The sequence below is a fragment of the Trichomycterus rosablanca genome, chromosome 8 (assembly GCF_030014385.1).
Source record: "Trichomycterus rosablanca isolate fTriRos1 chromosome 8, fTriRos1.hap1, whole genome shotgun sequence".
Lineage (NCBI taxonomy): Eukaryota > Metazoa > Chordata > Actinopteri > Siluriformes > Trichomycteridae > Trichomycterus > Trichomycterus rosablanca.
Genome location: NC_085995.1, coordinates 20623208 through 20640217, shown reverse-complemented (window position 1 = coordinate 20640217; position 17010 = coordinate 20623208). Strand labels below are relative to the sequence as shown.

General features: G+C 41.4%; 1 protein-coding gene across 1 annotated transcript in view; it reads left to right on the top strand.

The window, feature by feature from the left end:
* Positions 1 to 17010, top strand: part of rnf145a (ring finger protein 145a) — a 47092-nt gene that overhangs the window by 15674 nt on the left and 14408 nt on the right. Inside the window, exons 3-7 of the mRNA XM_062999913.1 lie at positions 2177 to 2285; positions 4755 to 4846; positions 13118 to 13353; positions 13546 to 13721; positions 16296 to 16436. Coding sequence (XP_062855983.1) covers positions 2177 to 2285; positions 4755 to 4846; positions 13118 to 13353; positions 13546 to 13721; positions 16296 to 16436 — 754 coding nt within the window. The remainder of the gene's footprint in view (positions 1 to 2176; positions 2286 to 4754; positions 4847 to 13117; positions 13354 to 13545; positions 13722 to 16295; positions 16437 to 17010) is intronic.

Sequence of the window (17010 nt, the reverse complement as noted above, 5' to 3'; positions counted from 1 at the left end):
TAATAATGAAATAAACACATTTTAACAGCACAAAAACATAGAATTAACTTAAATGTGATCACCCTCTTTATGTTACATCTTGTAAACCACAGTTGGACCAGATTGTACAGAGCTAAGCAGAGAGAGTAAGATGCATTCCACACAGAAAGGACCCAGACCTCAGAGATCGGAATCGGGGCCGATCAAGGTATTTTTTAACTGATCGGTATACTAAGGCCGATCTTAAGCCCGATCCTTTGTTTTACGTCAGCATGTCCCCTGTGTGGAAATACTTTAAATTGGAAAGTGAAACAAGTCCAACAGTGAAGTGTAATGTCTGCAATGCGAGCGTTTCACGAGGCGGTAAGAGCAGAGCTGCGTTCATTACTGTAGAATTTTACTATTTATATGGTGTGTGAGTCGAGGATCACACCGGTTTACAAAACAATAACTTTTAATCCGAGTATGAAAACTTCAGGACCATAACATACAGCTTTTACGAGTTTACGTGTTACAAGACTGAACGACATCTCAGTATCAAGCACTCTGATTGGCTTAGTTATGTAACCGAGCGTCATAGTGATGCACTTGCTTAATAAAGAAATAAATACACGGTATATTCACAAATTGTCGGGAGCAAAACACTTTATTAACTTCTTCTGTTACGGTATCGAATAGCGGACAGCTAGAGCCAAGCACGCTATTCCATGCACTATGGAAGCCCCAAAGGGTCAAAACACACTCACTTCGTGTAGAAACATCCATCAAACCATCATCACAATACAACCACAGAAAAGTTTGTTACAGTTACAACATGCATACAAGTACGGTGGCTCATAAGAAACAAACCAGATATCATTTAACCAAACGATCTACAATTACTACCAATTTGATACGGCACCTAAAAAATAAACACTCAGTCGAATACAGTGAGTTTATTATTATATGATGAGAAGAGGAACCGGCTGTCCTATAACACGGCAGAGATGCTGATTTTCCTCAGAAAGAGCCTTCACAGTTGGACCAGATTGTACAGAGCAAAACAGAGAGAGTAAGATGCATTGTTTGTGTTGCCTGGGTTGCATAAAAAATTCTGGACATAATGTGGCTTATAGATAATAATAATAATAATTAAATAAACACATTTTAACAGCACAGAAACATGAAATAAACTTGGACGTGATCGCCCCCTTGTGGAGGCTTTATGTTACATCTTGTAAACCACAGTAGGACCAGATTGTACAGAGCAAAACATAGAGAGCAAGATGCTTTTTTGTTTGTGTTCCCTGGGAGGCGTAAAACATTCTGGACATAATGTGGCTTGCAGATAATAATAATTAAATAAACACATTTTAAACATAAACACTAAATAAACTTGGACGTGATTGCCCCCTTGTGGAGGCTTTATGATACATCTTGTAAACCATAGTCGGAGCACATTGTACAGAGCAAAACAGCAAGAGTAAGATGCATTTTTGTGTTGCATAAAATAATACTGAACATAATGTGGTTTATAGATAATAATAATGATTAAATACACATTTTAACAGCTTTATGTTACATCTTGTAAACCACAAGAGAGTAAGATGCATTGTTTGTGTTGCCTGGGTGGCGTACCAAAATTCTGAAAATTATGGCATTTTAACAGCACAGAAACACGAAATGAACTTGGATGCGACCCCCCCCCCCCTTGTGGAGGCTTTATGTTACATCTTGTAAACCACAGTAGGACCAGATTGTACAGAGAAAAGCATAGAGAGCAAGATGCTTTTTTGTTTGTGTTGCCTGGGTGGTGTAAAACATTCTGGACATAATGTGGCTTACAGATAATAATAATAATTAAATAAACACATTTTAACAACACAGAAACATGAAATAAACTTGTATGCAATTACCCCCTTGTGGAGGCTTTATGTTACACCTTGTAAACCACAGTAGGATCAGATTGTACAGAGCAAAACAGGGAGAGTAAGATGCTTTTTTGTTGGTGTTGAATGAAAGAATTCTGGACATAATGTGGCTTGATGAAATTAACTTTTACACGATTGCCCCCTTGTGGAGGCTTTATGTTACATCTTGTAAACCACAGTGGGATCAGATTGTACAGAGCAAAACAGAGAGAGCAAGATGCATTGTTAGTGTTGCCTGGAACATAATGTGGGTCACTTGTTTACACTGTGCTCTGATTCTCTTTCAGGCTACATCCTGAGTCTGGTTTTACTGACCCTGCCTCGTCAGCGCCTGGTGCAGCTCTACCTTTATGTCGTCACTGCTCTGTTACTATTTGCAGGTCACCAGATTTCAAGGTAAGTCTCTAGGACCTGCACCTGTAATTACACCATGTCTTGTCTGTCAGAAGCTTATTTACTCTGGCATCGGGCATCTCTCTCTCTTGGAACCATGGAAAGTCAGTTTTGCAAATTCAAATTCTGGTCATGTGTCGTATGTAAATAAGAAGGAATTGATACTGACCAGGCTGCCTTGCTTTGTGCTGAAAGAAATATTGAGGGGTGGACTAGAATTCTTGTTCAATGCACAACTATATACACTATATTGCCAAAAGTATTCACTCATTCATTCATTCCATGGCCGAGCAGCTGCATCCAAGCCTTACATCACCAAGTGCAATGCAAAGCGTCGGATGCAGTGGTGTAAAGCACGCTGCCACTGGACTCTAGAGCAGTGGAGACGTGTTTTCTGGAGTGACGAATCACGCTTCTCCGTCTGGCAATTTGATGGACGAGTCTGGGTTTGGTGGTTGCCTGGAGAACGGTACTTGTCTGACTGCATTGTGCCAAGTGTAAAGTTTGCTGGAGGGGGGATTATGGTGTGGGGTTGTTTTTTCGGGAGTTGGGCTCGGCCCCTTAGTTCCAGTGAAAGGAACTCTTAATGCTTCAGCATACCAAGAGATTTTAAACAATTTCATGCTCCCAACTTTGTGGGAACAGTTTGGGGATGGCCCCTTCCTGTTCCAACATGACTGTGCACCAGTGCACAAAGCAAGGTCCATAAAGACATGGATGAGCGAGTTTGGTGTGGAAGAACTTGACTGTCCTGACCTCAACCCGATAGAACACCTTTGGGATGAATTAGAGACTGAGAGCCAGGCCTTCTCGTCCAACATCAGTGTCTGACCTCACAAATGCGCTTCTGGAAGAATGGTCAGAAATGTCCATAAACGCACTCCTAAACCTTGTGGAAAGCCTTCCCAGAAGAGTTGAAGCTGTTATAGCTGCAAAGGGTGGGCCGACATCATATTAAACCCTATGGATTAAGAATGGGATGTCACTCAAGATTAAATGTGTGTGAAGGCAAACGAGCGAATACTTTTGGCAATATAGTGTACATTTTTTGCAGTGCAATGTTGGTGTTATGTTTTGTAGAGAACGATAAGGTCAGAAGTACTGTAAAACTTAAGTGTGTCCCTGCCCCACCTTTTTACAACTCCTTCCCTGCGTTTCCCCTCACCCCGTATCTTGCGTTCTCATTGGCTGTTCGACACCGCACTCATTGCCAGTCGGCCGACTCATATCCAGATATCTAGCATGAGCCGCTCGGAGCTTCGATTGCCGAGCGAACGCCGAGTTGCTCCCGAGCCAGCAAATCTAGCGCCGACCAATCGGCAGGCAAAAATCAGGGCAAAAATCGTGTAGTGTGAACTAGGCATAAGAGGGCGTTGATGGACTGGGCGCGAAGTTGTGTCAGGCGAATATACACAACGATGAGGCATAACATTATGACCACCTTCCTAATATTGCTTTGGTCCCCCTTTTGCTGCCCCATACACAATAACTGTGATGCACTGTGTATTCTGACACCTTTCTATCAGAACCAGCATTAACTTCTTCAGCAATTTGAGCTACAGTAGCTCGTTTGTTGGATCGGACCACACGGGCCAGCAAATCGCTCCCAACGTGTATCAATGAGCCATGGTCGCCTTTGACTTTGTCGCCGGTTTACCACTGTTTCGTCCTTGGACCACTTTTGCTCAGACCCAGTCGTCTAGCCATCACAATTTGGCCCTCGTCAAACTCCCTCAAATCCTTACACTTGCCCATTTTTCCTGTTTCTAACACACCAAGTGTGTTAGAACTAGTAATAAGATATAAAATTATACGGGGATTGATGTGATGAGGTTACATAGCACACACTTAAACAAGCCCAGCGCTTGTTTAACTGTGTATTTTGGAGAGAGTATAAAATGCTTAAGAAATGAGAAGCAACACAGGGCTGTACCTTTGCGCTAATGTTTCTCTTTTTGGCACTGTTAAGTGTGCAGGTATAAAGTGGTATTTCACACCATACAGGTGGTGGTTTAGCGTTGGATTAACAGTGCACTTTCCATGTCCATCCTCTCTATAATATGTTTCCTTTGGCAGCAGGCAGCTCAATTAAAATCATCCAAGTGTGACAAAGCCATTACAGGCGACTCGTAACTTACCCTCTGTCTTCAATTATGGTGTTCTTGGAGCTTAACCTTGCTGTGTGTGTGTGTGTGTGTGTGTATGTGTGTGTGAATGCACGTGCTCGTGTTTTCCCAGTTTTACACGCAGCACAAACAGTCTATTACAAGACTTACAAAGTACCACTGTCAGCCTCAGAGTGACAGAAAGCTAAAGCCAGGTTCAGCTGACTCATGTGCACCGGAATTTCATCAGCACAAAATTTCCACCAGTCATATGACAGTGAAAGAAGTGACACGTGCCACGTGTTTGCCGGCGTGTTGTTTTCAGTTTCAGGAACTAAACACGCTCGCGTTGTGCTCTTCCTTTCAGAGACTATGTATGCGGAGAGCTGGAGTCTGGCTACGAGGGTCCGCTCTACCTGGAGCCTCTGTCTATGAACCGCTTCGCCACAGCACTCGTCTGTAAGCACTTCTCGCCGGCTTCTCACTCCGGTCTCACTGACTCAGTAATAATTCCCTAAATATGATCCAGTACTTCAGTCTGACATGACCTATTAATGAGGTCACTGTTTCAGTTCTCACAGTTTGTACTGAATGTTGAGCCGAGCACAGGGAAGTTATTGTTAGCACGAGTGATGAAATTATATTTAGTTCCACTTTCAGTAAAACATGAGTAACAATGGGTATTTTTAACCAAACACAATGATTAAACCACTATTAGCTGAGCTCTATTAGCTCTATTCTCTATAAAAACTGTTTTTTAAATATGGTAATATTCAATCTAAGACTTGCTTTTCTCTAAACCATGACAGAAATCTTCAACAAAGTTAACGCTGGAACTGTACTCAAACTTTTTATAAATATAAAACTGAATGCACACATACAAGGGATCTTCAAAAAGTTTCCACACTTTTATATTTTGGTTGGAAAGTAATTGGTCGTTCCTGAGAGACTGTTAACGCTTTTCCACCAAAAGAACCATGGTTCTTGAACCGGTTCTGTTCAGGTTTCTTTGAACCTGGGTTTTTTTTTTTAGAGCAGGGGTTTTCAACCTTTTTGGACATGCGCCCCCCTTCATGTACCCCCCCACCTTCGTCAACTACCGCACAGAAACCATTGCGAAAGCTCTTGACAACCTAAAATAACATAATTAACGTTGTACACATCACACATACGATGCAGTTTTGCTGATTGAAAATATTACTTCGAAAAGATAATACAGCCCCATCCCATCTGAGCCGATTCTATGAGCACATTCGTGGTTCACTTTGGTAAATCGTAAGCGGTTCTCGCTTCTGATGTAGATGAGAGCAGAAAACGTTACTTCACAGAGCCAAGCAGAGGCAAAAGTTCATCAGTTACTAAGTTTGTTAGTTCGGGATAATTAATCTGCTCTGACTGACAGAAAACTTTTAGCTCCACAGGCAGAACGAGTCTGGCTCGGTTACAGATCTGTGGTAATAGCAGTTTAATTAAGCCTGTAGCTTTAGCTGGTGTTTATTTAAAACCACAACATTCATTAATAACAGTAAGAACGATGAGATGTCTGAGAAAAGAAACTTACGCTTCGCATAAAATGAATCGACTACTAAATCACTTATATCGATACAGTGAACAGAGCGTCTCTCTTAAAGACACACACACGCCTATAACAGCAGTCGTTGCTTTTGTCACCGGTTTATCTTCACTGTTAGCCCTATTTTTAAGGTTTTTTTCAGACTGAACTGGATCACATTAAACGTGCGTGTGTGCGTGGTCAGTGAGACTAATCAAATGTGTTCCCTGTGGGTGAAAAATGAATTGCTTTAGTTTTAGAAGTAACCAAGCCTTCCCAGGCTTGGGAACCAAGCATGCGTCATCAACGGTGGGCGTTACACAACAAAAGTAAAGAGTGGTAACATGATGCCAGAGCATGTAGATTACCTGCGAGCATTTGTGCTGTTGTTACAGATGTTCGTTTTTATGCAAAAAGCATCGATCAACTATTGGTAATAAGGAAGCGTAGACGTGTTTGTCACAGTTGTTGTTTTCTTTAGTTCACTGACGTGAGAAGCGTTTTGTGCTGCGCTCTCACCACGACCCTCGGCGCAAATAGCCGATTTGCTCAGCACTTGACTTGAGCGATAAAACATCATTAAAGTTCCACGACACGAACATCCATCTGTGTGAAATAACCATCAAGTCCACTCTAAAAGCTCCACATATATCTGTGTTTAGCTGGATTTACTTCACGTGTGGTGGTTATGCAGCTCGGGGTTCTGAATCCACAAAAAGCTTCACCTAAATAAAGCGTAACGTGGCTTAATGTACTAAAGTACTACACAGGAACATTAAATTTCTCTCCGTTATTACTGGTTATAAGTGCTCTGTACTGCCCAAATGTATCGGTCACTGTTTTAATACAACAGACCACGTTACGCTTTATTTTTCACGTTAAACGTTGTTCGTACTCTCCGAGTCACTTTTACCACCTCATATCAAACAGTTCATCGCTTTGAAAATATCAGCGAATATCAGCAGCAAACTGGATCAAAATTGAATCAGGTGAACTTTAAAAAATGAAAGTGGTTTAAATTCTATATAATGTTATAATGTCTCGTGAAAGCGTCCAAACCTCTACACTTTGACACGCCCACAGATGACGTCACGGTTCACACTGAAAAATTAAGTATTTTGTGGTGCCAGAGTAGAACGCAAGTTCGCTGTCTGGAACCTCTTTTTTCCGGTGGAAACACGCAGAACCGGTTCAAAATCAAGTTCGCGTCGCTCAGGTGGCGCAGCGGTAAAGTACGCTAGCGCACCAGAGTTGGGGTTTCGAATACACGTATCGAATCTGGGCGGCAGCATGAACAAGGATTGGCTGTTGTTTGGGGTTAGAGGGTAAGAAAGTTCGCTAACCGGAACGGAACCGGATCCGCGTCGGTGGAAAAGGGGTAAGAGAGAGACGCTTATAGTCCGGATTTAGTGCCATCTAATTTCCACCTATTTGGACGCCCAAATAAGCTTTAAGGGGAAGAAGATTTTCATGTGATGATGATGTGAAAGCAGTGGTGCATCAGTGGCTACACCCTCAACCAAAAACATTTTATGCTGATGGCATTAAACAGTTGGTACGATGCTGGTACAAATGCAATAGAAATATAGCAATATTAATGAACATTGTACTCGTGTACTCAAAGCATGAGATTTGTCTTTCCTGGTGAGCCAACCACTCAGAGCTGTATGTTGTTTTCCATTGTGGCACGTTGATAGCGTGAACAGTTATTAAAACTTATGCCGCTCAGGTGGCGCAGCGGTAAAAAGACACGCTGCAACCAGAGCTGGATTCTGAGTACTTACCAATTCGAGGCTGAGTGGCTGTATGAGCAACGATTGGCCGGTTGCTCAGTTGGGGGACGGGACAAAGAACCGGATGTGGGTCTCTCTATGTCAGAATTCGATTACGACCTCTGACGGCTGATTAGAGGCGCCTGCACAGAGATGAGGAGGAGTGCCCTTAGGGTGTGTCTCTCCGCATGCAACGCTAGGTGGCACAACACTCATCAATGTGTGGGTGGCAAAAATGCATCCGGCTGCTGCCCATGTTTTGGAGGGGATATGGGTTAGCTTCGATCTCCTCGGTCAGGGCAGGGTTCGGCAAAGACAGAGAGGAAGCACGATGCAAATTGAACAGTTGGATGCGCTAAAGGAAAAAAAATAAAAATAAAATAAAAAAATTAGTAATTAACTAGCATTTCAGGGCAAATTAATTATGATTGTTAAAAGCATCGTTGACTTCCTAAGGCATTGCACCGGACTATGGACAGGCAGATAATTACCACTCTGACCACCCTAAAACCGGACATATGGACACCCTGGATAGTAAACAGGAACACTGCATTTGTAACAGGAACCAGTTCCTCAAACTGTTGCCACAATAGCTGGAAACATTTTATATACCATTGACTTGTACAACAAACTCAATAACCTTACATCCTTATACAGTGGTACAGTAGACCCTTGACTTACGAATATATTTGGTTCCAAAGGGCTGTTCTTAAGTCAAAATGTTCGTTAGTTAAACCTATTTTTCCCATAAGAAATAATGTAAACAGAAGTAATCCGTGCCAGACCTCCCAAAACACCCCCTTACCTAACCTTTCTAATGTCTTAAAAGGTTTTTTTTGTTATAAATACAAGTATATTTCCCTTAATCTTAAATTATAGAATAGATAATACTGTAATAAACAATAATAAACAACAATACACAGTAGTACTGTACTGTACATAAAACACACATTCAGTACTGTACATGTGCTGTACCATACATCATAATAAATTTCCTTCTTTTTTATAAAATGTATCTACCAGAAACAACAATAATTCTTATATTTCTCTATTATTTCCTTCTTTATTTCAATAGTGTTGTATTTTGTAGGTGTAATTGCACGAAAGAAAGAATACTTTACTGAGCCGAATTCCTTCTTCTCTCTCACTCACTGTCCCCGCTGTCTGATACACAGTGACAGCTACTGGCAGGAGTAATTATACAACAACAACAAAAATGATTTTTTTCATTTTATCACCACTTCCTCTGCAGCTTCTTTGGGAATATTTTAATATAGAATTTTACAAAATATAAAGAAAACACCGGAAAAACACCGTCCTCTGTCCGAATGTTCGCTCACTGTAGATATATATATATATATATATATATATATATATATATATATATATATATATACAGTATATATATATATATATATATACAGTGTATCACAGAAGTGAGTACACCCCTCACATTTCTGCAAATATTTTATTATATCTTTTCATGGGACAACACTATAGACCTGAAACTTGGATATAACTTAGAGTAGTCAGTGTACAACTTGTATAGCAGTGTAGATTTACTGTCTTCTGAAAATAACTCAACACACAGCCATTAATGTCTAAATAGCTGGCAACATAAGTGAGTACACCCCACAGTGAACATGTCCAAATTGTGCCCAAAGTGTCAACATTTTGTGTGACCACCATTATTATCCAGCACTGCCTTAACCCTCCTGGGCATGGAATTCACCAGAGCTGCACAGGTTGCTACTGGAATCCTCTTCCACTCCTCCATGATGACATCACGGAGCTGGTGGATGTTAGACACCTTGAACTCCTCCACCTTCCACTTGAGGATGCGCCACAGGTGCTCAATTGGGTTTAGTCCATCACCTTTACCTTCAGCTTCCTCAGCAAGGCAGTTGTCATCTTGGAGGTTGTGTTTGGGGTCGTTATCCTGTTGGAAAACTGCCATGAAGCCCAGTTTTCGAAGGGAGGGGATCATGCTCTGTTTCAGAATGTCACAGTACATGTTGGAATTCATGTTTCCCTCAATGAACTGCAGCTCCCCAGTGCCAGCAACACTCATGCAGCCCAAGACCATGATGCTACCACCACCATGCTTGACTGTAGGCAAGATACAGTTGTCTTGGTACTTCTCACCAGGGCGCCGCCACACATGCTGGACACCATCTGAGCCAAACAAGTTTATCTTGGTCTCGTCAGACCACAGGGCATTCCAGTAATCCATGTTCTTGGACTGCTTGTCTTCAGCAAACTGTTTGCGGGCTTTCTTGTGCGTCAGCTTCCTTCTGGGATGACGACCATGCAGACCGAGTTGATGCAGTGTGCGGCGTATGGTCTGAGCACTGACAGGCTGACCTCCCACGTCTTCAACCTCTGCAGCAATGCTGGCAGCACTCATGTGTCTATTTTTTAAAGCCAACCTCTGGATATGACGCCGAACACGTGGACTCAACTTCTTTGGTCGACCCTGGCGAAGCCTGTTCCGAGTGGAACCTGTCCTGGAAAACCGCTGTATGACCTTGGCCACCATGCTGTAGCTCAGTTTCAGGGTGTTAGCAATCTTCTTATAGCCCAGGCCATCTTTGTGGAGAGCAACAATTCTATTTCTCACATCCTCAGAGAGTTCTTTGCCATGAGGTGCCATGTTGAATATCCAGTGGCCAGTATGAGAGAATTGTACCCAAAACACCAAATTTAACAGCCCTGCTCCCCATTTACACCTGGGACCTTGACACATGACACCAGGGAGGGACAACGACACATTTGGGCACAATTTGGACATGTTCACTGTGGGGTGTACTCACTTATGTTGCCAGCTATTTAGACATTAATGGCTGTGTGTTGAGTTATTTTCAGAAGACAGTAAATCTACACTGCTATACAAGCTGTACACTGACTACTCTAAGTTATATCCAAGTTTCATGTCTATAGTGTTGTCCCATGAAAAGATATAATGAAATATTTGCAGAAATGTGAGGGGTGTACTCACTTTTGTGATACACTGTATATAAGAGAGAGAGAGAGAGAGAGACGGTTGGAGTCAACTTGTTCGTGACGTCACGTATTTCGCGAATTTCAGTTCGTAGTCCAAAATTTGTTCTTTCGTTAAATTGAAAATGATCGTTCGTAACTCAATATGTTTGCATGGTAAACCGTTTGTAACTCAAAGTGTCTACTGGGCCTTGAAACTCAATGTCAGTTGGTTCTGGTAGTGGCGTTGAGTTTACAAGGCATCGAGTTCGAAGGTATTTTTTCCATAAGGATGTATGGGAAACCTGTTAATGCGTTCCATGGTCCTGTGGAACTTCATATATTTTAGACTTATGTAAAATAATGGGGTTGTTTTGGACACTTATACACTGAAAATAACACAAATATAATATAATTAAAACACTGAAATACAATTGAAAAACAGTTAAAAATCAATATGAAAAAACCTGGACTTTAGCTTTACTTCTTTATTGTTTCCTTATGCTTCTTAATTGTAGAGATGCTTGATCTCGGAATACTGTATTCCTTAGCTAGTTCAGTAAAGAAGCATTCACATGAGAAGCGACAAAAATGCTTTACTACTGGCTGTGCCGTTACTTCCTATGGAGTGACGGTGCACAAAGCTTAACGTGACTTGTTGTACTAAAACAACAAGGGAGGAATTTCATTAGTGGAGAGAGCAGTAATAATTCTTTAAATACATTGTCACATTAAGCTTTTTTTAAACGATAAGCGTTTTAGACTCTCTCAAAAAAGCTGATTCTTACAATTTCTCAGCACCCCGAGCAATGACACAAGTTTAAAAGTGAAACAGGAGACAAATCCAGCTAAACACAGATACATGTGGAGCATCAGAGTGAATTTGATGGTTATTTCACACAAATGCAGATTCGTCTCATATTCACACTTTCATTTTACTGCACCACTCCAGCCAAGCGCTGAACAAAGCGGCAGTCGCACAAACGTCAGGTATAAGGGTACAAACTGAGTGTCAAAGATTTCGAGTTTAGAGGACGTCGAGTTACAAGGTACCTTTGTACTTATACTTTTTGTCATGCCATGCTATTTTAAGGTGTTAGGTGGATATAAATGTCTTTAATGTGAATTACTACTCATACAGACATCCCAAGTCCCCCGGAAGTTCCAGGAGTCTCCCGCATATACATAGCGGCTCCCTGATGCCCGCAAGTCAGATAAAATCTCCCAGAATCTAGAATGAGCGGCCAAGAGCAACACACAGACTTTTTCCCCTGATCGCGTATTAAATCCGTTATCTGATATACAATTTAGTGCACTATGTAGGGGACATAATTAATTATGTAATACACTATCTAGTGCACTATGTAGAGAACATAAATTCGTGATCTGATATACAATCTAGTGCACTGTGTAGGGAACATAAACCAATTGTCTAATTCACTATCTACTGCACTACGTAGGGAACATAAATTCATATCTAAAATACTATCTAGTGCACTAGGTAGGGAACATAAATCCGTTATCTGATATACAATTTAGTGCACTATGTAGGGAACATAATTAATTATGTAATACACTATCTAGTGCACTATGTAAGGAACACAAATCATCATCTAGTTATACTTTCTAGTGCACTATGTAGGGAACCTAAATCCGTTAACTAATACATTTAAATTTTCGGCATTTAGCAGATGCCTTTATCCAAAGCGACTTTCATTACCGTTACAGTATACAGTCTGAGCAATTGAGGGTTAAGGGCCATGCTAATGGGCCCAACAGCAGCAACTTGGCAGAGGTGGGGCTTGAACCAGCGACCTTCTGGTTACTAGTCCAGTACCTTAACCACTAGGCTACGCTACCTAAAGCACTATGTAAGAAACATAAGTCTATTTTCTATTACACTAAGTAAGGAACATAAATTCTTTTCTAATATACTGTACAATCTAGTGCACTATGTAGGGAACATAAATCTACTATCTTTCACTCTATCTAGTGCACTATGTAGTACACATTTATGTGTTTGTAACGCGAACAGTTATCTTAGTAGCTCAGTTAGCTCCTAAAAGTTCTGTTATCACCTATATCCTTTGGTGTGTGCGAGAGGTTTTTTTTTTTTTTTTTTTTTTTTTTGGGCTTGGGGGGTCGGGGTCGAGGTACGGGTCCGGGGGTACCTCCCTGAAATGAGTTTTTGCAACTTAGAATGTCTGCTCATAAATCTTGGTATTTCAAATAAGGGAAGATGACGTTGAGAGGTTTTCCTGAGATCAATCTCTAATAATTTGACACAATCAAGTAAACAAACATGCTAAAATAGAATTCTGTACTGATTATTTGTTATATCAGGTAATCTGATTATTCTTCACTGCTCCCATTTCCTGTGTTTTCCTGTGTGCTGACACACGTGTGTTTGCATGTGTGATTATGCAGGTCAGTTGGTGGTGTGCACTCTGTGCTCATGCGTCATGCAGACCAAGAGGATCTGGCTCTTTTCCGCCCATCTGCTCCCCCTGGTGGCCAGGCTGTGCCTCGTTCCTCTGGAGACCATCGTGTTTGTGAACCGCTTTGCTATGATTTTCACCGGACTGGAGGTCATCTACTTTATGGCTTCCAACCTGCTGGTGCCCTTCAACCTTGCCAAGACTGCATACAGGGAGCTGGCACAGGTCAGGGAGAGCAATAATCAGCACACTAACATCCAACCTTCTTTTTCCTTTTTTTTTTTTTATCAGTAAAATAAAGCTTCAAGACAACTCACAAATTCTTCTTTATTTTGCAATTTACAAATGTTCCAGCTTATCCAGAAACTAGGTTTGTATTTCCACTGGTCAGTTTTTTTTTTTTTTATGTGCTTTCAGGTGGTTGAGGTGTACGGGCTTCTGGCCCTCGGCATGTCCCTCTGGAATCAGCTCGTCCTGCCCGTGCTTTTCATGTGTTTCTGGCTGGTTTTGTTTGCCCTGCAGATCTACACCTATATCAGCACACGGGATCAACCCACCTCCAGAGAGAGGCTGCTCTTTCTGTTTCTCACCAGGTACCAAACTGTCCATTTTCATTTCTGTGTCCTGTATTGGTTTAGTTGTGTTTTACTTTTGCTGAATTTAGCAGATGCTTTTATCCAAAGCAACTCACAATTATGTTTGAATACTGAATACATCAGTGCCCTGGCAACTTGGCATTGGTGGGGGATTGAACAGACAACCTTATGATTACTAGTCCAGTACCTTAACCACTGAGCTACCTAGTCTGCACACCCCTTTCACCTTCTTCATGTTTTATTACATTACAGACTCATTCTATAATAGATTGAGTTCATTTTTTTGCCTCAACAGGGCTCTAGACTAACTTTTTGCACTGGTTGCACTGGTGCGCCTAACTTTTTTTCTTAGGTGCACCAGCACAAAAGTTAGATGCACCCAAATTTTTGACCGCATCGCATTCAACACAGGTTCACTTTTTTTTTTTTTTTTTAATAACTGTCCATATAGGCAGTATTAACTTGTAAATGATTAACTAACAATCTGGTCAACATGGCCTCGTCTGATGATCTGTTTGCTGCTGCCTGCCGCTGAAAGGCAGTGGGGAGAGGGGACACTCGGGCAGTGCATTTATCATGGCATGTAATGTGTTTTATAGATGCATTGTGCTTTTTCAGCCTTTCAATTCAAAATGTATTAGAACCAGTCACAAATACACTATTGCAGGCCATGGTCTTCCCATGCTCTTTACAGTTAATTATAGACTTATAGTCTAATTATAGTACACTATTATAAAAATTATAACAATAATAATAGAGTAAATGTGTGTGTATGTATGTGTGTATATTTAAAATTATATGTATATATATTTGTGTGGGTTTGTGTGTGTGTATGGGGCTCTAGAGTGTTAGAGTGTAATCTTAAATGCAGTGCATTATATTATCGGCTTTACTGGATCTTTTACACAGAATCGCTTGCTGTGCACTCACTGTGTATTTTGACTACATGTATTCTAATATTTCATGGTCTTTTAGTTATTTTTATATTTTACTTAACGAAAATATAGTCGTGTTTTTACTTTCGCTATCGCGGCACTTTACCGTTAGCATTAGCCACTTGCTACTAGAGGGTCGGCTCACCTAGTCGCTGTCCGGGATGTTACGGGTCTTTTGCTGCGTGTGGTGGTGGAGGTGTTGGAATAAAGGCACACGACAAGAAAGAGTCACTTTAACTGTTTAGTCAGGACTTCAGTGAGCGTTACAACACTTTAGACTGCCTAGTTCCAGCACCCGAACTTCAGTTCTGGGGCCATCCGACGAGTCTCATATACAAAACTAACTGCAGAACGTCCGAACGCACATGTATAAACCTGGTGCTGCATTCTGATTGGCTGAGCTGAATGTCGCTCACATATCGCCGCTACAATATTGTCCCGCCCCTCACTATCTCTGATTGGTTTAGACCATGATATTGGCCTGATGTGTGTTTGTTGTTGAACCTGAGACTTTTCAGAGTCGCGGAGACTTTTTCCCCCTCGAACGGCTGGTCGCACCGGTGCGACCTCAGATTTTTTTTAGTCGCACCATTGAAAAATTAGGTCGCATGTGCGACCAAATTGGTCGCACTCTAGAGCCCTGCTCAAACATCTACACACAATCACCAATAATTACGAAGTGAAAACAGGGTTTAGAAAATGTTTTATTGTTTAATGGTTTATTTAGGGGTTACATATCTGTACACACCCTTAGCCTGATTCTTGGTTGATGCACCTTTGGCAGCAATTACAGCTTCAAGACGTCTTGGGAAAGAAGCTACGAGCTTGGCACACTTGTTTCTGGACATTTTTACCCATTCCTCTTGGCATATCCTTGCAAGCTCCGTCAGGTTGGATGGGGAGTGTCGGTACACAGCCATTTTCAGCTCCTTCCACAGATGTTTGATTGGGTTCAGGTCTGGGCTCTGGCTGGGCCACTTAAGGACATTCACAGACTTTCTCCGAAGCCTCTCCTTTGTTCTCTTGGCTGTGTGCTTCAGGTTGTTGTCGTGTTGGAAGGTAAACCTTCGCCCCAGTCTGAGGTCCAGAGCACTCTGGATCTCGGTGTACTTAGCTGCCTTCATCTTTCCCTCCATGAGGACTAAATGAATGATGGTGGTTACTGTGCTCTTTGGGACCTGTAAAGCTGCAGCTATTTTTCTGTACCCTTCTCCAGATCTATGCCACAATCCTGTTTCTGAGGTCTGCAGATAATTCTATTGACCCCATTGCTTGGAGTTTGCTCTGATATGCACTGTCAACTGTGGGACCTTATATAGGCAGGTGTTGGCAATCCCCAATCATGTCCAATCAATAGAATTTACCACAGGTGGACTCCAATTAAATTGTAGAAGCATCTCAAGCAGTATCAGTGAAAACAAAATGCACCTCAGCTCAGTTTTGGGTGTCATTTCAAAGGGTGTGCACACTTGTGTACATATGATATTTTACATTTAGATCTTTAATAAATTAGCACAAATGTCTAAAAACCTGCTTTCACTTTGTCATTGTGGGCTATTTTGTTGCTATTTTGAAAGGGGTGTGCAGACTTTCCGGCTTGATAATGATCAGTATGTGATGATTGTGTATTTTACAGTATTGCTGAGTGCTGTTGTACTCCATACTCTCTGCTGGGACTGGTGTTCACTGTGTCATTCGTGGCTCTGGGAGTGCTCACACTCTGCAAGTTCTATCTGCAGGGCTATAGGGCCTTCATGAACGACAACACCATGCACAGGTATGGGAATCCTAGTGAACCTTTTTTTTATTATTGTATTTTCAGATCCAATACAGAGATTCAGATATTTACTAGAATCAAAAGGAATTTCTGTCCAAGATTTGGCCTGAACTTTACTGTCTTGCTGGGAGCTTTGGCTCAGAGTTCCTCCTTTATTAAAATTATTTGTTTATTTTTATAGTCATGTATGTGGACAGTCACCATATGAACATACATGAACCATTCCGTGTTACTACAGTCTATTCCCCAACTTTCTCTAATGTGCTCTGGTAATGAAAGTGTAGTGTAGTCAGCTTTATAAGCTGGAATATCAGGGGTGTAAATGATCGACCTACGAGGAACCTAACAGACCTATGGGTGCATGTTGCCTTTTTGTAGGAGACTCATTTAAAAAACGGTGATCATAAGTTAATCAGTGGTAAATGGGTGGGTCAGACATTTCTATATACAGTATGTTTGTAAGGTAAGAGGGAAAAAAAAACCTGTTTTCCCCTTACCTCTGCTGTCAGACTCATAATATTAAATCTGGAGCTTTGCATAATAGCTTTTTTAATATAAAAATAAATCTTCTTCC